We start from the raw sequence: 23,817 nt of genomic DNA, 5'->3' as shown, positions 1-23,817 counted from the left end.
GTGTATACACACACATAATATGCATAATTTTTTAAAAATGGGATCATATTAACACTTCACTCTTAGTTTAATCAAGTGTGAAATCATGGTGAATGCATTTTCATTCCACTATGTCTCACTCATCCCCTTACACAGGTGGCACGAAGTTCATTTCACCTCTACAACAATAATTCACGAGGTGGGTCCTATCTTCATTTCTGCTCTTCACTCAAGAGAACAGTCAGGGAGATGCTAGGTGACCCGGTAGTGCCACGGCTGCTAGAGAGGTGCGTCTGGACCCCTCACACACATACACTACAACACACCACACCCACACGTCACACATACACACACTGTCACAGACACCACACACACTCATGGACACCACACACACACTCCCTCCAGCAGGTGTCGGGTCTCCATGCAGATGGCAGAACAGCAGTGCTTGAGCCCAGGAGGGAAGGGGGAGGCTAGCCGTGCAGCCGTGAGCAGTCGGGACACGTGGCTGGCAACACTTATGGCACAAACTGCTGACAAGTACAGATATCCAGAACACAGAAATGCTACAAACAGCCCTGTGTAAAAATGTGCAGAAGACTCAACAGCATTTAACAAAAGAGAAAACCTAAAGGATGAAAACAGGAAAAGACTGCAATGTATCAGCCATCACCAGATTAGCACCACAATGACTATCGCTGTGTTCTCAGCAGATTAGCTCAAAGTAATGCAGCCAATGGCAGGGAGAGGGACTCACACACCAGGTAGCTGAGTGCAAACTGGAAAGGTCTGGAATTACCTGACAAAGGTAAAGACGTCATTATCCTAGACCGAGCTACTGCCTCGTCTCCTAATATTAATACAAGCTCTACAAGAATGCACGTTTATGTACCAGGCAGCACTGACTGTAACAATCAAGATGGAAATGACCCAGTGTCCACCAACAGTAAAATGGATACATATATTCTGAAATAGTATTCATTCCTCAATGGGAATGAATGAGCCACAACTATATACAACAATACAGATGACTCTTAATGCATATAGTAAGAGGCTCCACTGCAAAGCAGGAATGGGCAGTGATGGCAGAGCAGCACTCCCATCCAAAATGATTTTAAAGCTGGATAAAATGCAAGACCATCTGCTGGGGTAGTTGACTCCAAGGAGTTGACCCCTGGGGAGGGGCGCTGATCTTCCACAGCTGTTCTTGCAAAAACTGGGGTGTTTGGGGTCCTGCCACCCATAGGATATCAGTGCCTCATGGTCTTATGCCCATCAATTGTTGCTGCTGGGGCATGGAGACCAGGGCCCCAAGAAGAGTCTACTGAATCCCAGAGCCATGCATGCAAGTGGAAGCCTTGGAGAAGCCATTCAGAGCCCTCAAGTCGCTATATAAGACAAAGATTGTGGATGAGGTCACTCAGAATACACCAGTTTAGAGAATCTGAATAAAGGAAAACAGAAAATCTCCAAACTGAAGTATATATAAAATAGAATGCAAAATACAAAAGAAGATTATTAAAGGCGCATGGGACTCAGAGAAGGTATTAATATAAATGCAGTCAGAGTCCCAGAAGGCCAGGAGAGATAAATGGGGAAGAAACACTATATCAAGAACTTATGGGTGTAATTTTCCAGAAACTGATGAAAGATAGCACTCCATAGATTTAAGAAGGTATGTGGTCTCCAAGCAGAAGCTTCCAAAGAACATCACAGCTAAATGCATCACAGCAAGACAGACCCAAGGCAGAGCCAAAAGCCATAGAGGGATGAGACAACCCATCGTCCAGAAAGTGGCAGCAACCTGGCCTCTCACTTTTCAGAAGGCATCACCAAGCTGCAGAGTCCAATAGCCCTGACTCCCTTCTAAGAAGGAGATGCAGGAAGTCCCGCAGCCAGAGGAGAGGTTATGGGAGAAACAGGGAGGTAAGATGCAACATTTAGCCCAGGAAAGAAAACAGCATGAGTCCTGACTTAAGAAGCAGGACAGCGAATGGTGTCTGTCGTATGGGCATAGTGGGTACAGACTTAAGATGCAGGACAAGGAGGCAAGGGCCTCAGGCCGGGATCTTTGGGAAGCACCAAGGCAGAACGAGGCTCGAGAAGGGCCCGTGAAGGGGAGAGTCGACAGCGGCCTTGCAGCCCCTGCAGGCCTCTCCCAAGGATAGTCCTGGCTGAATAGGACACAGGTCCTGTCCCCACCCCTCATGTAACCTGGACCCAAAAGCTGAATTGGACAGGTGAAGGCTGTCCTCACAAGTGGGCAGTAAGCTCCTTTCCTAAAGAATTACAGACCCATCTCTAATGAGCACAGGTACAAAGCCTGCAAACAACATATTGGCAAACAGAACTCAGGCATTTACTTAAAGATACTAGGGTCAAGTGGGATCTATTCTAGGAATGCACAGGCTGCTTAACATTTTAAAATTATCCAGTGGAACTCATCAACATCCATTAGATCATAGAAAAAGCAAGAAAATTCCAGAAAACACATCTGTTTCACTGACAACATTAAAGCCTTTGACTGTGTGGATCACAAGAAACTGTAGAAAATTCTTAAAAAGACAGAACTACCAGACCACTTTACTTGCCTCCTGAGAAACTTGTATGCAGGTCAAGAAGCAACAGTTAGAACCAGGCACAGAACAATGAACTAGTTCAAAATTGGGAAAGGAGTACATCTAGACTGTATATGACTCACAAGCTGAAATTAAGAGAGAAATATCAACAACCTCAGACATGCAGATGACACCACTCTAATGGAAGAAAATGAAGAACTAAAGAGCCTTTTGATGAGGGTGAAAGAGGAGAGTGTAAAAGCTGCCCTAAAACTCAACACTCAAAAAACTAAGATTATGGCATCCGGTCCCATCACTTTATGGCAAATAGAAGAGGGAAAAGTGAAAGCAGAGACAGATTTTATTTTCTTGGGCTCCCAAATCACTGCAGACAGGGACTAGAGCCATGAAATTACAAAGACGCTAGGTCCTTGGAAGAAAAGCTATAACAAACCTAGATAGTGTATTAAAAATCAAAGACATCACTTTGCTGACAAAGGTCCATACAGTTAAAGCTATGGTTTTTCTAGTGGTCGTGAGAGTTGGATCATAAAGAAGGCTGAGTGCCAAAGAACTGATGCTTTTGAACTGTGGTGCTGCAAAAGAGTCTTGAGAGTCCCTTGGACTGCAAGGAGATCCAACCAGTCCATCCTAAAGGAGATCAGTCCTAAATATTCACTGGAAGGACTGATGCTGAAGCTGAAACTCCAATACTTTGGCCACTTGACACAAACAGCCCACTCACTGGAAAAGACCTTGATGCTAGGAAAGACTGAGGGCAGGAGAAAAAGTGTGTGACAGAGGATGAGATGACTGGATGGTATCACCAACTCAATGGACATGAGTTTGAGCAAGCTCCAGGAGATGGTGAAGGATGGGAAGTCTGGTGTGCTGCAGTCCATCAGGTCGCAAGAAGTCAGACACAACAGACGGACAAAACAACAGCAACTCATCAAACTAGTAGAGGAGGACAGAGAAGTCACATAATCATCTTGAGGAAACAGAAAAAGTCAACGCATGTCAAAAAGCTTTTAGCAAATTAGGAATAGAAGTGAACTTCATTAACCTGATGAAGAATTTCTACCATAAAACAAGCAAAAAAGCTACAGTAAACATCTGCATCAAGACCAAGTGCCATCCATCTAAGATGGGGAAGGGCTCATGCTGCACTGGTGGCTCCCAGGGACAGAAGCACCAGGAAGGCCAGGATGACACATCGATGCCCATAGGTACTTGACTGTGAACAGCATGCTCAGGACTACTCACTAAGAGATCAAAAAGAACTAAGGTATCACTTTAGCAAGATCACTGGATACAAAGTCACCATTTAAAAAAGCAATTGCTTTTCTATATACAGGCAACAAGGCGTAGAAAAGACTTAATCATTCCATTGCAATAGGAATAAATCTAACAAAAGAAGTTCAAGGTTCCTGAACTCAAAAGTATAAACCTTCACTGAGAGAAACTAAAGCAGACCTTGAAAGGGGAACATTCCAGGGTTGAGAACTGCAGGATTCCGCAACCACAATGACACAGATGGGTTCAATGCAGTGTCGGCCACTCTCCTGGAGGGTTTTTTTCTGGAATGGATGCAGTGATTCTAAAGTTTACTTGGAAATGCAAAGAGCCAAGAAGAGTCAAGGAAATCCTGAGAATCAATCACAGAGCAGAAGGACTGACATCCGACACTGACTCACAGCTCCAGTGACTCAGGAAGCCAGGACGAATGACAGACTGTAAGACAGAACAGATCCACAAGTACATCTTTCACCTGGTGAAAAGCCGTTGGACTGCAAAGCCGTCCCTGGGTGAAGTGCTGCTTTTCACCAATGATCGTGGATCAATTACATTCAGAGGAGAGAAAATGAGTCCAAGTTCACTCTACACAAAAGGAAACTGCAAATAGATTGTAGCACTAAGTATGAAAAGTAAAAGGCATCTCCAGATGAGAGGGCAGGAGAAAACCTGTGTGACCTAAGGTTTGGCAAAGGCTTCCAACACTGGACAGAAAGCAGAAAAGTGGGAAAATAGATAAATTAGACTGCATTAGGCTAAGGCCTCTTATTTATCTAAAGTCACAGTGAAAGTGTTAAAAGGCAGTACAAAGCGTGGAAGAATTCATTTGCAAAACATGTACTGGAGAAAAGGCACCTAACTGAAACATAAAAAGCATCAGCAAATGGACAGAGAAATGAGCTAAAGATCCGGGTACTTCCTAGAAAGAGGGCTCACATAGCCCACAAGCACGTGAGAAGCACCCTGAGCACCAGGAAGCCAGAGTCAGCACTGAACTGGGCACCATGAGGCACACTCCCCAGGAATGAGAAAGGAGACAGGGTCCAGCACTGGGAGGGGATGTGGAAACTGCCCGGCCAATCAGCCCATGCCCACAGCAGCACAGATGCCTAATACATGTCCACCAAAGACCCACAGAGAATGATCACAACAGTACAACACGCAGTAGCCCCGCCGTGGACACAACCCAGATGTCCACAGGCTGTGCAGCGCGGATGTCAGCAGATGGATGAAACAACACCCACGGACGAGGATGAACTGACCACACAGTACATGGGTGAGTCTCAGACAGCGCCAAGCATGACGCAGCCCAGGCAGGCGGGACGTACTCACACCCGTGGTCAGCAGGGCACTGGCCTTGGCTTTGGGCGACGCCGGCCTGGGCACCAAGAGTACCTCGGGGCCAAGTGTTCCATGAAAACACACTGAGCCCAAAGCACATGATTTGTGTTACGTAAAAACGAAAATGGAACCAAAAAATGCCAAACCAAAAAAAACAAACACTGCTTTACGCCATTTTTACAAAGTTCAAAATGAAACAAAACTGAACTCCACTGGTCAGAAAGGCGCACACAGACGTGGAGTACAGGGGGTGGTCTCTGCTGGTGGGAAGGGTAGCGGGTGGGACGGTGAGGCAAGGCTGTTTCCCCACCCGCTGTGTCAGATCGTCAGGAATCTGCTCTCCCCTGCCCCGCAAGCTCACATCTGTGTGGCCCCTCGGCCTCCTGCTGATACTCGCCATAGGTGAGGGTGTAGACGGCCTTCCCGGCGGTGTCCAGGGCAGTCAGGCACGGGGCTTTGGGCTGTGCGGTACCCCACTGCTGCAAGGCGGCCAGCAGCGAGGGCGGCCAGGAGCTCTCGGCCAGTGGCTCCCCTCGCAGCACTGCCATTTGGCTGCCCTCGGGCTTCGGCTGGTTCGGATCCGGCTGCTGCACTACAAGCAAAACGGACATGTGAAGACCAGCATTTCTAGAACCAGGCACATACTCTGCTTGTTAGGCCTCACGTTTTATCATTCTCTTCTTCAAAAGCACCAACTCTAAAAAAGCTACCATCATTTCTTTAAATTTCCTTATCGTTACAATAGTCACAGACCAGCTGACCAAGGATGAAAAGAAATCAGAATGAGTCCTGTGACTGTAACCAGAGAGTCACAAGGACCCCAGGCTTTCACCTGAAGACACCTGAGAAGCAGGTGTCCTCACTTATGAAGGATGAGAACAGAATAACCACTGCAGTTATGTTGGAAGAAAAAAAAATAAAGTAAAATCTATTTTCAGTGGATATGTAACCATGATTTGCCCAAATGTAAGAAAGACTTCCTAAAAAGCATTCATGGAATTGAACTCTGAATCTGAAAGGTGTGATGTGATTACACAGACAAGCCCTAACAGCCACGCTAACCCCCAGGTAGGGGGAGACACCAGAGCTGGCCTAAGGGGCGACCGCCCGGCAGTGGTGCCAAAACCAAGGGCTGGGGGGCCAGGCACCCCGAGGCCACGACGATACGTCACACACTGGTGTCTTATACGGGGCCTGACTTCTCCTTTCCTACAGATTTATATTTCTCAGTAAGTCTACGCTCTTCTTTCCTAAATATATATATAAAATTCATAAATGACAGGCAGAAATTCTAAAGAGTCCAAACTTTGCTGAAAACACCATGCTCTAAAACCAAGAGAAGACAAGTAGTTCAGACTTAAAGTTTAAATAAAAACTTAAATCATGGAAATAAATTGAAATCTTAGATGTATTCCTACATATAGAGTCTTACCACTAGGCAAGGCACAGAGACGCCATCTCTTAACTACGACTGGTGCACACAGTGCCCGGGATCAGGTGTGATGGGGAGATCACTCCACACACAGTGACCAGAGCCTGGACACAGAGCATGCTTTTCTACATCTGCCGCGGTGATAACCATGTCATCACACCCGGCAGTCTCCCCGCTTGCACAAACTGGAGGGCCGGTGTCGGAACGCTCACCTTCCAACAGCTCCTCGAAATCATCCACGAAGAACTCCTTCAGGGGAGGGCGCTTTGGCCTCTTCAGGGTGTTCAGAAGCTGCTGGATCTTGGAGGACACTCTGCTGTTCACGGGGACACCTATCACAGGAAGAGAGCACTGAGGCCAGAGGTCAACCACGTGAGCGCATCAGAACTCATGAATCTAACCAAGCTTTGATGGTCCATCAAACAGCCAGCCTGGAATTTATCAGTTCAACTGACAGACATTTACTGATGCCTTCCAGGAACCAGAATTTATTCCAAGCCAGTGGTTTTCAGAGTGGCCCAGGGACCCTTAGGAGTACCCAAGGCCCTTTCAGGGGCTTCGTGAGGTCACATGAGATGCCATTCACTCTCTCCTCTCTCACACGCGCACAGCGGAGGTTTCCAGAGGCTGCACAGTGTGGGGACCCAGCAGATGGGAATCATGCAGACACTGCTCTCACACCTGCAAACAAGCCTGCTCTCTCACGGCACCTCACTGCATGGGAGCTGCTCCTGTGACTGTGTGCTGTTCACGCTAAGATATAATGAGTTTTGTATCACTATTTTTCAATAAGTTAATAAATATTTTAACAAATCTTTAATTTCTAATATGGTAAATACCCAGAGATAACCCACATAAGCTAAAAGCTCTTTGGTGTCCTCATTAATTAGGAAATGCTGTTCTGTGGGATGTAAAGTTAGTCAACAGGTAAGTCTGCCCTCAAACACCTCACAGTCTGCTGCATGGAAAGAAGCAAAAATATGTACATGTGCCAGCAAAAAAGGGCACCCACCACAGTGACAAGTCCTCGGAGGAAAAGGCACGGGGAACATGGGTGAGTGCACTGGTAGAAGTGGTGAGAGAAAGGCCTGGAGCCCCAGCCACCCCTGTGCACCATGAGGCATGTGGCACCTCCCTTCTCCTGGTCTAGGTCAACAATTGAAAACTGCATTCACTGGCTTGGCCTCTGCAGGCCCCTTTATGATACCAGCACTTTGAAAGAGTCTGGCTCTTTCCTTTATTAAGTAGAATATGGCTTATTCTGCATTTGCTTGACGTTTTCTCAAGATTCAATTCAGATATCACACTGCTGGCTAAATAGCACCTGAGAATCACATCCAGATGCACAGGGCCCCCACTGCTCTCTTGAGGTTCTGGGCACACTGCTGTCCAGCGCTCCACTGTCTCACTTTTTTCTAGTGCAGCTAACAACCACTGTGAGAGGAGACCCTCAAGACCTCACAAATACCCTGACCCCCATCCAGCTCTCTCCCTCCGTGTAACAGCCACCACCGCTCTGTCAGATGCAGGTTTTATTGCAATGGTTGCAATTATATTCCAACTTGAGCAGCCCACTGACACTAACAGTTGCCACCTGACTTCCTTCCTTCCTTACTGGCTCTCCTGAGAAAAGCTACCGAAGACCAAGACAGTGGTGAGATACGCTCCCTGCTATTGTAGTCTTTGCTTCCTCTAGCACAGAGAGCTAAAAAGCCTGTGTACATGCACACGTGTGCACACTCATGGATGTGCACACACCCCATACACAACACACACGTGCACGCAGGCAGCAGCACACACACAGGTCCCTGTCTTAGAATCCAGGGTCCACACAGAACCCTGGTGCTGAGCTCCCTGTCAGACACCTCTTCTCCACAGAAGGAGCCTGGCCCCTAACAGCAACGCTGCAGTTCCGCACCATCACAGATGTGACATAATTCCCCGAGTCCTACCCAAACCAACACAGGAACAGCTACCAACAAGAGTTTGGGCTGGTGAGCCTTGCCCAGGACTGGGGGCGCTGTGTCCCCCACTGACAGCTCCCTCCCCCACCCCTCAAGGATGGCTATGTAGTTCTTGGGAATACAATCAGACTTATTTATTTACAATTCCTTTCCATTTGGGGATTCCCCCCTTCTTCTCATCTTTTAGTTTATGTTTTAAATGTGCAGAACATATGTCTAAAAATCACAACTATATAAAAAGATAAACTCGAACAACTGTCACTCTGCCCTGAATTCCTAGCCACCCCACCCCGTCCTCTGCAGGACCAACCCATGTGTTCTGGCTCCTCCCTCCTGTTGGTTGTTCTCCTGCTTCTCACAAGGGAGGTGGTAAATTACAAATGTTCCTTTTCTCTTTGCCTTTTCACGTAACACCTCCTGGAAAACACCCTCATTCCAGGTCATAAAGAGCTTCTCACTATTCCTGAGAGCTGCCCAGTCCTCCACCATGTGAATGTACCCAGTTTATCCCACAATCTGAGAGGCCTGGATGGCAGGCAGTTCCCACTGCTCCTGAGAGCTGCCGAGTCCTCTGCCATGTGACCGCTCCCAGTTTAGCCCACAATCTGAGAGACCTGGACAGCAGGCAGTCCCCAGTGTTTTGCAAGCACAGACAGCACAGCAGTGAGTGAGCTTGCATATACACACCTCCTGATTTCTGGAGGTGTGCACTTGGGGTAAACGCCCACGCTGCACTGCTGATACAAATGGAAGCACAGACACAGATTTTACCAGCTGCTCCCTCAGACAGGCTGACCTACTTTGCATTCCCACCAACAATGTGGATCTCTCTAGTAACAAAAAAGAATGAACATCATGTGTAAGAGCTATTTTTATATCTTTTTTTGTGAACTGTCTGTATGTTCTGCTTATTTTCCTATACTAGGAGTTGGAAACTTCTTTAAGGACTTATAGAGAGTATTTGGGGCCATGGCACCATCTCCGTCATCACAAAAGCAGCACAGACGATTCAAGAAGGTAGGTGTGGCAGCCCCAAAAGCACCTTGAATCAAGATGAACAGAAAAACATCCCAATGAATATATTCTGGATTTTAAAAAAGAAACTGAAAAAAAAAGAGCAAAGGAAACACAGATTAAGTAGAAGGAGAGAAGTAACACAGATGAGTAGAAATAGACATAACAGAGAAAAGATAAACAACAGAGAAAAACAGTTAAATTAAAACTGGTTCTTTGAAAGATAAAGCTCAATCAGCTCACCAGCTAGGACGATTAAGACGAAGAAAAGAGACCTTAACAACTAAGACAGTGAGCCAGTACCACGGGTCCCGCACATGCAAGGACTACAGGGGGCCTGGAGAGCAGAGATGGGATGGACGACTCCTCCAAAGACACGGAACTGACTCGAGGCAGAAAGTCTGTTTCCTCTGATTAGAAAACAGAAGAGGGAGGAACGCTTCTCAATTCATCCTGAGATGAGGACTATCCTGATACCAAACCAGACAAAAATATCAGACCAGTATTTATCTCAAACACAGACACGAATTAAAAAAAAAAATACTAGTAAATCAAATCCACAATATGTCAGAGAGCAGGACACCACAACCAGGAGGGGTTTACCTTGAGAACATACCTCCTTTGGCTTAATCTTCAAAAGTCAGTCAATGAAATGTATTATATTAACAAACTAGGGAAGAAAAACCGTATGATGAGCTTAACAGATTTTAAAAATCATTTAACAAAAATCATGATAAAAACTTTTCAGGAACCTAGAGGGAAAAAAGGAATGCCCCCAACCTGATGAAGAGCAACTATTTTTTAAAAAAATCCATGATCAACATCACAATTAAAAATTGAAAAAGTGATTGCTTTCCCCCTTAAATGGGAAACAAGGTGAGTTGTGTCCATTCTCAACATTTCTAACCAACATTAATGGAAGTCCTAGACACTGCGATAAAGCCAGGAAACCAAATATTCCTATAGGTGGACAATTTGGAAAGAAAAGTAAAATTGTATTCATAGACAACATGATCATGCACGTGGAAATCTTATAGAATCTACCAAAAAGGCTACTAGAATTAATGTAAAGTCAACATACAAGAATCAATTATGTTCCTAAAGATTAGCAATAAACAACTGGGAAAAAATTTAAATATCACTTGTAATAGTATCTAAAAATATAACATATTTTGAGATAATTTTAACAAAATATGTGCAACACCTGTACACTGAAAGCTACAAAAACAGTGCTGAAAAAATTTTTTAAAGTGCTAAGTAAATGGAGAGATATACCATATTTATCAATTGAAATGTACAACACTGTGAAGAGGCCAATTCTCTCGAAACTGATCTAGAGAGTCAATGAAGTACCAATCAAAATCAAGCATGAATTTTGGTAGAAATTAAAAATGGGAGAAATTTTTAATGGATTTTAAACTATACATTAAGATGCAAAGGAGCTAGAAGAGGTAAGGCAATTTTTTAAATGAAGAGCTGAAGGCAAACTACAGTACACAATTTTAAGATTTGTTATAAAACCACATATAAAAACCCACATATATAAAATCATGACAGTGTGGTACTGATGTAAAGACAGAAAAAGCATTGGAACAGGATCAGTTCAGTTCAGTTCAGTCGCTCAGTCAGTCCAACTCTTTGCGACCCCATGAACTGCAACACGCCAGGCCTCCCTGTCCAACACCAACTCCTGGAGTCGACCCAAACTCATGTACATTGAGTCAGTGATACCATCCAACCATCTCATCCTCTGTCGTCCCCTTCTCCTCCTGCCCACAATCTTTACCAGCATCAGGGTCTTTCCAAAGGAGTTAGCTCTTCACATCAGGTGGCCAAAGTATTGGAGTTTCAGCTTCAACATCAGACCCTCTAATGAACACCCAGGACTGATTGCCTTTAGGATGGACTGGGTGGATCTCCTTGCAATCCAAGGGACTCTCAAGAGTCTTCTCCAACACCACAGTTCAAAAGCATCAATTCTTAGGCACTCAGCTTTCTTTATAGTCCATCTCTCATATCCACACATGACCACTGGAAAAACCACAGCCTTGACTAGATGGACCTTTGCTGGCAGTGTCTCTGCTTTTTAATATGCTGTCTAAGTTGGTCATAACTTTCCTTCCAAGGAGTAAGCATCTTTTAATTTCATGGCTGCAATCAATCACCATTTGCAGTGATTTTGGAGCCCCCAAAAATAAAGTCAGTCACTCTTCCCACTGTTTCCCCATCTATTTGCCATGAGGGGATGGGACCAGATGCCATGATCTTAGTTTTCTGAATGCTGAGCTTTAAGCCAACTTTTTCACTCTCCTCTTTCACTTTCATCAAAAGGCTTTTTAGTTCTTCTTCACTTTCTGCCATAAGGGTGGTGTCATCTGCATATCTGAGGTTATTGATATTTCTCCCAGCAATCTTGATTCCAGCTTGTGCTTCCTCAGCTCAACGTTTCTCATGCTATACTCTGCATATAAGTTAAATAAGCAGGGTGACAATATACAGCCTTGATGTACTCCTTTTCCTATTTGGAACCAGTCTGTTGTTCCATGTCCAGTTCTAACTGTTGCTTCCTGACCTGCATACAGGTTTTTCAAGAGGCAGGTCAGGCAGTCCGGTATTCCCATCTCTTTCAGAATTTTCCAGTTTATTGTGATCCACACAGTCAAAGGCTTTGGCATAGTCAATAAAGCAGAAATAGATGTTTTCTGGAACTCTCTTGCTTTTTAGATGATCCAGCGGATGTTGGCAATGTGATCTCTGGTTCCTCTGCCTTTTCTAAAACCAGCTTGAACATCTGGAAGTTCACAGTTCACGTATTACTGAAGTCTGGCTTGGAGAATTTTGAGCATTACTTTACTAGCATGTGAGATGAGTGCAATTGTGTGGTAGTTTGAGCATTCTTTGGCATTTCCTTTCTCAGGGGTTGGAATGAAAACTGACTTTTTCCAGTCCTGTGGCCACTGCTGAGTTTTCCAAATTTGCTGACATATTGAGTGCAGCACTTTCACAGCATCATCTTTTAGGATTTGAAATAGCTTAATTGGAATTCCATCACCTCCACTAGCTTTGTTTGTAGTGATGCCTCCTAAGGCCCACTTCACATTCCAGGATGTCTGGCTCTAGGTGAGTGATCACACCATCATGATTAACTGGGTCGTGAAGATCTTTTTTGTACAGTTCTGTGTATTCTTGCCACCTCTTCTTAATATTCTCTGCTTCTGTTAGGTCCATACCATTTCTGTCCTCTACTGAGTCCATCTTTGCATGAAATGTTCCCTTGGTATCTCTAATTTTTTTTAAGAGATCTCTAGTCTTTCCTATTCTACTGTTTTCCCCTATTTCTTTGCATTGATTGCTGAGGAAGGCTTTTTTATCTCTCCTTGCTATTCTTTGGAACTCTGCATTCAAATGGGCATATCTTTCCTTTTCTCCTTTGATTTTTGCTTCTCTTCTTTTCACAGCTATTTGTAAGGCCTCACCAGTCAGCCATTTTGCTTTTTTGCATTTCTTTTTCCTGGGAATAGTTTTGATCCCTGCTGTATGGAACAGCATACAGATCCCCAAAGTAGACTCTTCTCATATGTGGTCCACCATATGTGGTCCATCTTCATTAAAGATGCCAAAGAAACCAGAGGGGGTATTACATGATCCTGGAACAACTGGACATCCATACACAGAAAAGTAAACTTAGATTGTATCTTGCATTGATATTAAATTCAACTCAAAATGGATCATGTACCTAAACATAAAACTTAAAAATTATAAAATTTTAGGAGAAAATATAGGAGAAAACCATTAGATCTTGGGTCAGGAAAGTATACATTAGATATGACACAAAAATAGAATCCATGAAAGAAAAAAAATGGTAAACTGAACTTCATCAGAATGAAAGACTTCTCCTCTCACTATTAAAGGATGAAAACACAAGAGACAGACTAGGAGAAAAAAAATTTAGGAACTTGATACAGAACTTATATCCAGACTATATAAAGAACTCTGAAAATTTAAGAAAACAAACAACACATTTTAAAAAACAAGCAAAAGATTTGAACAGACCCTTGTAAAAAGATACACAAATGGGAAATAAGCACATGAAAATATGCTAAATATCATCAGTCATTAGGGAAATGCAAATTAAAACTATAAGGGGACACTTCTGCACAACTACAAGGACGGTCAGCATATGAAAACCAACAATACCAATTCTTGGCAAGGATGTGGGGGAACTGGGACTCTCATCACTAATACCAGGGAGGTGAAATGGCACAATCACTTGGAAGTAAGTTTGGCAGTTTATTTTTTTTTTAAATGTTTATTTATACTTATTTATTTATTTGGCTGTGTGGGGTTTAGCTGCATCATGCAGATCTTTTATTGCAGTGCACGGTTTCTCTAGTTGTGGCCTCAGTGCTTGGGCTCAGTAGTTGTGGCTGCAGTGCTTGGGCTCAATAGTTGCAGCATGTGGGATCTGACTTCCCTGACCAGGGACTGAACCCATGTCCCCTGCACTGCAAGGCAGATTCTTAACCATTGGGCCACTAGGGAAGTCCCAGTTTGGCAGTTCCTTTAAAAACTAAAACGTTCCCTGATGGCTCAGATGGTAAAGTGGCTGCCTGCAGTGTGGGAGACTCTGGTTTGATCCCTGGGTTGGGAAGATCCCCTGGAGAAGGAAATGGCAACCCATTTCAGTACTCTTGCCTGGAAAATTCCATGGACTGAGGAGCCTGGTATGCTTCAGTCCATGGGGTCGCAAAGAGTCAGACACGACTGAGTGACTTTACTTTCTCTCTTTCAAACCCACTGTATGATCCAGCTATTCTACTCCTAGATACTGATCCAAAACAAATGAATGTGTATATCCACAGAAAGACTTGTAAAGGAATAGTCACAGTAACTTTATTTCTAACAGCCAAAAACTGGAAACACCCAAAATACCCATCAGTAGGTAAAAAGATAAAACTATGGTGCATCTATAGGATGAAATCTCACAACTATTGGATGTGAGACTTGGTCCACAATGAAAGTTGAGCACTGAAGAACTGATGCTTTTGAACTGTGGTGTTGGAGAAGACTCTTGAGAGTCCCTTGGATTGCAAGGAGATCCAACCAGTCCATCCTAAAGGAAATCAGTCCTGAATATCCACTGCAAGGACTGATGCTGAAGCTGAAGCTCCAATACCGTGGCCAGCCGATGTGAAGAGCTGACTCATTGGAAAAGACCCTGATGCTAGGCAAGACTGAAGGCAGGAGGAGAAACGGACCACAGAGGATGAGATGGTTGGATGGCATCACTGACTCGATGGACATGAATTTGAGCAAGCTCCGGGAGTTGGGATGGACAGGGAAGCCTGTCGTGCTGCAGTCCATGTGGTCCCAAAGACTCGGACACAACTAAGTGACTGAACTGAACTGATAAGATGAAATGCAGGGATATTTCATCTCCCAAGAAAAAGAATGACCTACGACACATGTAAGAACATGAATGAATTTCAAAATAACTGTGTAGGGTAGCAGAAGCCAGACAATAAAAAGTAAATGCTGAGTGATTCTATTTATATAAAATCCTAGAAAATGCAAACTACTTTACAGTGTCAGGAAGTAAATCAGTGGTTGCCTGAAGGGAAGCCAGAAAAGGCAGCAAGCCACAAGGAAGGAAGATTCCAGGATATACTGGCTACAGTATGGATTTCACAGAGTACATGTATCTTAAAGCTTATAAAACTGTCAAGCTTGATTCATATCAATGTATGACAAAACCCACTGAGAAATAATAATAAAAAAAAAAAAAAAAACTGTCAAGCTTTCCCTGGTGGTCCAGTGGCCAAGATTCCACGCTCCAATGCAAGGAACCCAGGTTCAATCCCTGTCAGGGAACCAGATCCCACATGCCGCAACAAAGACTGAAGATTTCACACAATGCAACTAAGGCCTGGTGCAGTCAAATAAACAAAAAATTTTTTTAAAGCTTATAAAATTATACACTTTAATACACACAGTAGATATGTCATTTACACCTCAACTAAGTTCTTAAAAATTTTTAAATATAAAGAAGAGCAAGCTAATTTTTTTTTAAATCTATCTAACCAACAAGAAGACTGCTTCACGTTGACTCCATTTCTCCTCTTGGATCTGAACAAGGAACTGAAAGACACCAACAAAATCAGACCAGCTGCTCAGGAGCCTAGAAACATGTTAAGGTCTCAGATCTAAGAACTGCTGGATTTTTCTGCAACTCACATTTGGTACATTGCAAGAAAAACTTCATGTGATTTTGATAAAAGACACTGGAAACTGTTTCAAAAGGAAACAGTACAAGCGCAGAAGGGACTGACTGGGGCAGCTATTGCTGGTTGCACTTGCAGTACTGGAGAAACTTTCCCAGCTTCTCCTCTTCCCACAATACCACAGATCCAAAGCCTGTGCATCCACTTCAGTGTGAAGGCTTTCTCCTCCCTCCGTCTCCTCATTCCCGACTTGACCTATTCCTGATCATTTCTTCACATGATATACGCACGGGCAGTCTAAATGCACCAGGGCTGCACCTGATGGCTGGCTCACCAGGTACCCTGAGATCCAGTGCCTGGGCTCTGCTGTCTCAAAGCAGGAAGAGAGGCATGCTTACCACCTGCCGTCTCTAGGACGCTCCCGCGGCACCCCCGAGGGACTCCTCTCACGGAGGTCATCTGCGGACGCTCGCAGTATGCGTGCTGATGCTGCACGAGGCCCGTGGTGACATCAGGGGGGGCAGAGTGCAGATCTGCTTGTGAAACACAAACCCAAAATAAAAGTGGCTGTTAATTCAAAAGAACGTGAACATCAAGTTGCTGTTCAAACTCCATTCGACTAAAGCTTCAGTAGCTGAGCTCTAAGCAAGGAATGTGGCATTCCGATCGACTCTGCCTGCCTGGCTGACCGAGCACACGAGATGCTGTGAACTCTGAACTCTGGACATGGCCATCCAGTTCTCAGAGGGAACTAGGCCAGAAACACCAACCACAGCACAGAATGGCCATGAGGAATACACCTTTCCCAATTTGGCCTGAGGAGTTTTTACTTAGAAATCTCCCTCAATGAAGCAGAAATATATTTTAAATCAATAATATTTTTTGTCATATTATGAAAAAACTGCCAGACTTCTCTAAACTACCTCTACTCCCCTAAAAAGCAAGTTGAATGCCATGCAGACACAAACCTTTGCAATCTTCACAGAAGAAGCCTACACAGATTAAAAACTATCCCTAGAGTCAGTTCAACATGTCCCATTACTAAGGGGCTGCAATCAGGTTCTTAAGACAAAATGTACTCACCTCACATTTAAAGGCAAACTATGTTAGATACAAAAAGTATTTAAATCACTCCTTCCGTTGTCTGAATGTCCATTCTGGGCTCCATTTTCACCGTATGGCATGTTTATCTGTCATTTTCACCGTATGGCATGTTTATCTGTTCTGACACTGGTTGACTGCCGCTGGAGCATCACTGCTACAACTCAGTCCTCCACCAGGAAAGAACCGAATTTGGACCTAGCGTGACACTCGTCCACTCTCAAGAATGGATACTGCTCTGTAATCTCTTTAGTCTTCAAATGAATGTTCCCACCATCACAGATTTTGATACTTATTTTTTATCTATCATCATAACCTAGAGAGTACGCAACCTAAAATTTTTTAAATATGTAGAAAGATGAATTTATATGGAAACAAAACGCAAACTTACTACACAAACTTACATAGCAGAAAACACCATTTAGAAAAACTTAACTTCAATGACAAGAGTTTTCACAACCCTTGAAAAAGCTAGATATTATGAAATCAGCATTTTAAAGTATGCTTACCACAGAATTCTTTCAGTTTAAAAAGAAATCTCCCCACCTTTCCAATCTAGCAAAATTGAGAGATTTTAACTATATTCATGAAAAAAGGTATAAATGGTAGTTCTCAACTACAAAGTAACTTTTTAAATAGCTGCATAAAAATAAACAAACTACACTCCAAAATGAACTACTGTAATTAAATGTACTGCTTTTAAATACAGGTACTTGTGTCCAAATGTTTTCTGCACATGATTTTCCTAGCCCCAAACTGAAACCAACAAATATTTTTTAACATTTTCTACCTATAATTTTTTTTATAGTCGCTTCTTTCTATATTTCTTTCCTTAGCCCAAATTGAAGAATTCTCCTAGTGCCAGAAACTAAAAAAAGGATAACTTTTATAACAAGGAGAGGGAAGAGGGATATTTTTCAGATTTAAAATTCAGGTCACACAAGTAGGGCATGAAAGCTACAGACAACAGTGAGCTATAAGTACAGAGCAAGTCAGACTTTCAGACTACTAGAACTAACCACATAACATGCATGTGAGCACAGGTGAGCAGGAGGGAGGGGAGAGGGGCTCAGCCTCACCTGCAGGAGTCAGGAGCCCCTCAGCCACAGAGGCGACAACCCACCCTGAAGTCTTTACAGCCAGGACCTTTCTGAGAAAAGAGACGCCCACTCAGACTCACCTTACAACTCTGTGAAGTCAAGGGCTGTCTGGTTAGACATTTTAAACTACATCAGTTTTTCAAGCTAAATATGCTTCTCTTTCTAACCCACCAAGAAGCAGTGTTTTCAACAGCTCAGCAATGGCTGATACAAGCAAACAGTGACTGCTCTGCCCTCCTCTCCACACTGTGGGACCCAGAACAGAGCTTCGGAAAGCTGGACCAAGCAAGAAGAGAGGAGAACACCCGAATGCTGCCGCTTCCCTCACAGTGGAGGTACTTGTGCATTTCCAAAGAATGCAATCACCATGACAAACAGCAAGAATGTGTCCACCTAATGCTGTTTTCAAGCTCTCCCCTGTGAAACCCCTAAAGGACATGTGGGCTGTAATCGCCAGTCATTTGTAGGTTCCCCAGGAGAGTGACCACACAATCCTGGCGGGTACTTCCAGAGGAGCCTTCTCTCCTAAAGCAAACCGCCCAGGACAACCCTGACAGCACGACCCTGGCTCCTCCATGTGCTGGGAGCAGGTCAAGGCATCGTGAGTTCTCACCTAAGAAGACATCACGAGCTCAACAGAAATGTACAACCATTGGCACTGACTCAAATCAGTAACAAACGAAGAGCATCAGTGATGTGCCCACAGAGGAAATGAAGGCGTCGGGCACTTACAACACCCAGTCCAGCCAAAGGACCAGTATCTTGCATGGAGGCAGCTCAGCGCCTGAGACCAGCACATGCCTGGGGGGCACTTAACCTGCTGGGACCCCATCAGAAACACTGGCCTGTCATTGGCGCACCGCAGATGCACAGTTCTGGTTTTAGCAGAACAGCAAAGAAAAGGAACAGGAATCAGAAAGCTATGGGTTGGCCTGGCTCCACCACAGCCAGCTGTGTGGTCTCAGCCAGGGCAGTCCCCGACTGAGCTCTTCCTCCTCGTCAGATGACCCCCAACAACAGCAATGTACCACCCCAGGAGTACACTTCTTAAGGCACGCCTGCAAGAATGCATGTGCGCTCTGCATGCCAGCTAAGTTACGATTTCTGCATCAAAAAATATGACTTCAAATGGTGAAAGCTTAGCAATGTTTTCCTCTCTAAGATTAATATAATTTAAAGGACTGGGTGACTTGGAAAAGGTCTAGGCATCTTTATGCCTGAGCTGTGACTTACATCTCTTTTCAGACTGAGGACTGTCTAACCCTGTGTGTAGAGGAAGAAAGGCTCTCCATGGCTGCAGCCCCAGCCCCACCTTGGGACACCCAGCGCAGGGACAACTGAGGGCTGAGGCTATGCACAGAAGGGAGGAACAAAAGACGGCGTTGCAGGTGGCAGGCCTCCTAACGGCCAGGGACTGTCCACCTGTGCCGGCCGCCCCTCCAGAGCAGAAGCACCAGCTCTTGTCCAGGTCTCCAGGGGAGGCCCACCCAGGGTCTGGGGCTGCCAAACCACAGAGGCACCAGAAACCACTTTTGTTACCAAAAGGACACTTTCCACACAAAGAGGAGAAGTGGGTCTTAGGAGGGGCGGGGGCTCCTCTGCCTGGAGGGGTCCCCACGGCTGTACTGACCTACGCGGGCGAGGGCCGCGGGGCCGGCAAGTGCAGCAGCAGCACTGGGCGTGGCGGCAGGCTGCCCTCCGGGGTGAGATGAGGTGGAGGACGCGGAGGAGGAGGTGGACGAGCCCTGAATGGCCGGCTCGGGCCAGGGCTCGACGCTGGGGCGGCTCTGCAGCGGAGCGGAGGCCAGTCGCCCGGGGCGCTGCAAAGAGCCCTCATCTTCTGAGGCAGATGACGTGTCTGTGGTCAAAATAACGACGACAGGCATGAGGGGGGCATCCTTGGGGGCGGGGTTCCCACACCGGCCCGGCCTGCTCCCTGCGCACCCGCACGTCCAGGAGGGCCTGTGTGTGACTGACCGTGAGTGAGACCCAGGGCCACTTGGAAGCTGGCTGCACCCTGAGCTCCCCCGAAGAACTTGGTCACAGGACGCCATGCCCAGGGATGCAGCTGGTCCAACCCTGACCACTTTAGTGCATGCCGTGGGGCCCTGGGGGCCCCGAAGAGCAGAGGTGACCTCTGCCCCATGGGTGCCTGATCCCAGCGAGGCCTTGCCCAGCACCTGTGCACCCTGGAGGATGTGCCTGAGCTCTGAAAAGAGCCCCGCCTCGGGCAATAAAATTAACCTGAATTCTGGTTCTGTCAAGTCTGCATTTTATCATGGGTTTCATTATTATTAGGAAGTTCTTTAAAAACTGGGTAGTATCTATGGTTATATTTGGTAGAAAATAATTTGGCATAAATTTCTAAGACGTTTTTTCAACAACATAAACTTTTTTTAAGTCAGGAAGCATCAGCAAAACACTGCACTATCCTGTGGACCTGGTGTGGCTGATGTTTTACCACGTCGGCAAACCAAACACGCCCGTCACCAGCTTTGTGACTTCAATAACCAGACAGGCAGCACTGTGCTCCCAGCATCTGGATGAGCTTTCCAGGAAACTTAAAACACACTAACTATCCTGAAGAGAGGCCGCATTAAGAGTTTTCAATTCTAATGGTAATGAAACAACAAAAACAAAACAAACCAAAAACCCTCCAAATGGTCTTATTCTTTCCCATTTAATACCTGGTAACAACATAACACATAATATTGGGTTGGCCAAAAAGTTCGCTGCTTTCTCTGTAAGATGGCTCTAGTAGTGCTTAGCTGTCTTCAACTTCATTCAAGACAATTTGTTAGACTGTATTGTGACAGCTGTCATATCAGCACCCATTTAAAAAAAAAAAAGAAAACAACTTATCAAAACTAGTGAATTTTTATGTACCAACTTTAATATTGAAGATGGAAGGGAAAAAGCAACATTTTCACATATTATGCTTTATTATTTCAAGAAAGGTAAAAATGCAACTGAAATGCAAAAACGGATTTGTGCAGTGTGTAGAGAAGGTGTTGTGACTGATCAGACATGTCAAACGTGGTTTGCTAAGTTTCATGAGGGAAATTTCTTGCTAGACGATGCTCCACAGTCAGGTAGACCAGTTGAAGTTGATCATGATCAAATTGAGACATTAACTGAGAACAACCAGTGTTATGCCAGGTGAGAGATAGCTGACATACACAAAATATCCAAATCAAGTGCTGAAAATAATTTGCACCAGTTCGGTTATATTCATCAATTTGATCTTTGGGTTCCACATTAGTTAAGCAAAAAAACAAAAACAACTCTTTGACTGTATTTCCACGTATGATTCTCAACTTAAACATGATGAAAACATTCCATTTTTAACATAAACTGTGACAGCTGATAAAAAGTGGATCTTGTACAATAATAGGGAATGGAACAGATCACGTGGCAAGCGAAATAAACCACCACCAACTACACCAAAGACTGGTCTTCATCCAAAGAAGGTGATGTTGTGTACACGGTAGGAGTAGAAGGGAGTCCTTTATCAGGAGCTCCTTCCGGAAAACCAAACAACTAATTGCAACAAGTACTGCTCCCAATTAGACCAAGTGAAACCAGCACTCAATAAAAAGCATCCGGGATTAGTCAGGAGAAAACACATCAGCTTCCATCCGGATAACACAAGACCGTATGTTTATTTGATGACCAGGCAAAAACTGTTACAGCTTGGCTGGGAAGTTCTGATTTATCTGCCTTATTCACCAGACATTGCACCTTTGGATGTCCATTTATTTTGGGCCTTACAAAATTCTCTTAATGAAAAAATTTTCAGTTCCCTGGAAGACTGTATAAAAGGCACCTGGAACAGTTCTTTGATCAAAAAGATAACAAGTTTGGGAAACGGAAATATGAAACTGCCTGAAAAATAACAGAAGGTAGTGGAACAAAATGTATTGTATTGAACAACAAATACATTGTTCAATAAAGTTCTTGATGAAAGTGAGAAATGTGTCTTTTTTCTTAAAAAAAAAAAAAAAAAAAAAAAAAACTCAAGGAACTTTTTGACCAACTCAATGAGAATAATTTTAAATTTCTGAATTCATGGAACTCTGTCACCCCATAAAGCACTTACTGCTGGTTCCCCTCTTTACTAAAAGACACAAATTACATCTTAGTGAAAAAATTAAAATCTATATAGACGATCTATTGGAAGCAAGCTCACTGCATGCACAGAAACGTGCATGAGCACACACACACTCCTCACCACAATCAGAAGCCTGCTCCATCTCAATGGGAAACCCTGCCCAAGCCGCCCCAACCCTGCCCAGGCGGTCCCAACCGTAATCAGTACCTGGGGGTGTGTAGGCCTCCACAGACGCGTGCGTGAGGACAGAGCGCCTCTTGGATGGCATGGGCATCTTCCTCTCTTTGTATTTGGCCAAAGCTGCCTGCACGGCCTCAGTGTGAACATCTGCACAGAAACAACAGCAGCAAAAGCATCTGTTACAAGATTCCTGATGAAGGAACAAAACCATGGTTCATGTTTTTAAGCTGGTTTCATTGAGTATAAAAGGAACACAAGGTCAGCCTACATGTGGGTCCACACACTGGTCCTAGATTTCTACAAATATCCCTTGGTTTATAGATTCAACTTCGCAAGTATTTTCAGATTTAAACCAGGAAATCCCCAAAACTGAAAATAAAATGAAACAGATGAACCTAATGCACTCTGATTATGGTATAAACCACTACAAGCAGCACTAAAGCTCTGTGGTCAAATTGTCTGAGCTGCTGTGCCGATCAAGTCCCAGGATGGGCAGAGCCATGCAAGGAACCAAGCTCTTCCTGTAGTCACACGGCCGGGGGGTGGTGAGGGTCCCGTCACACTGCCACGCTTGTGGTCAAGTGCAAGAGAGCCAACGAAGAGGGGCCTGATGGCCTCACCCCATCATTCCTCCCTAGAAACCAAGATGCTCACAGGGAGAGAAGGGATACACACAGAGACTCCAGGAGTGAGGGGAACACTGCAGTCCTGAATCTGAATGGAAATTATCAGCATGAACACACGTGGCATTTCATCTTTAAATAGCATGTCTTACTTCAGTCTCTAAAAATGTCTAGAAATGATGACCAGCCCGAGTGCAATGAGCACCCCTACCATCCAGGCTGCAGTCTTACAACACTGTCCTCACTGCGAGAACCCTGAGAAATGTGGGTTCCAGGGTGCAGGAAGTGGCAGAGGGTTCTGGAGACTCTCATCCTACCAACCAACAAGTTCCTGGCCAGCAACCCAATGCTGGAGCCGACAGAGATGTACCCCCAAAGAAAAAGGTTGGGGCAGTCTGAATACCACCAAGGACAAAAACAAGATCAGAGAAAAGAAAGGAAGAAAAAGAGGAAGTAAAACTAACTGGCTGCCATTGGAGGATGCCAGTGACACAAGCTACCGTTTTGAAAAACATTAACTGGATGGAAAGAACTGAGCATTTCTCCCGGCTCTCCTGTGCCGTTTGATGAGAACAAGCTGCTTGCTCTTCACAGAACTGGTCCAGCCATCCTACCACCAAATCCACCCTAATGAACCAAGGGATCAACCCTGCCAGCATCCCAGGGAGGGGAGAGACACAGGTCTGCAGTGCCTGTGGTGGGAAAACACTGGTCCCAAAGTGACCTGCTAGAGCCATGGAGCCAGGAGCAGCCAGGCCACAGCCAAGGCCCCAGACCAAGTTATCACCGGCAGAAACACACACCGACAATCTGTGACATGTACATCTTATCTGGATCGTGGGTGCAAACTGTTTTATAAAGTTTGAACACATGGGTATTTGATACTAAGGAATTACTGCT

At 44.7% G+C, this 23,817-nt stretch overlaps 1 protein-coding gene across 5 annotated transcripts in view; it reads right to left on the bottom strand.

The window, feature by feature from the left end:
* DIP2A (disco interacting protein 2 homolog A) overlaps positions 1 to 23,817 on the bottom strand; it is a 109,209-nt gene that overhangs the window by 55,854 nt on the left and 29,538 nt on the right. For 4 of the 5 annotated variants that reach the window (XR_010664172.1, XM_065942324.1, XM_065942325.1 and 1 more), the window contains exons 4-8: positions 22,322 to 22,441; positions 19,634 to 19,861; positions 16,201 to 16,335; positions 6,816 to 6,935; positions 5,569 to 5,763 (exon numbers count right to left, since the gene is read on the bottom strand). Coding sequence is in view for 4 of the 5 variants with exons in the window: in XM_065942324.1 (XP_065798396.1) it covers positions 5,569 to 5,763; positions 6,816 to 6,935; positions 16,201 to 16,335; positions 19,634 to 19,861; positions 22,322 to 22,441 (798 nt within the window). In the remaining variant the exon portion in view is untranslated. The remainder of the gene's footprint in view (positions 1 to 5,568; positions 5,764 to 6,815; positions 6,936 to 16,200; positions 16,336 to 19,633; positions 19,862 to 22,321; positions 22,442 to 23,817) is intronic. The other variant, XM_065942326.1, reaches the window with a different exon arrangement.

Source organism: Muntiacus reevesi, chromosome 8 (assembly GCF_963930625.1).
Source record: "Muntiacus reevesi chromosome 8, mMunRee1.1, whole genome shotgun sequence".
Taxonomy (NCBI): domain Eukaryota; kingdom Metazoa; phylum Chordata; class Mammalia; order Artiodactyla; family Cervidae; genus Muntiacus; species Muntiacus reevesi.
This window is presented reverse-complemented; position numbering and strand designations above follow the sequence as displayed.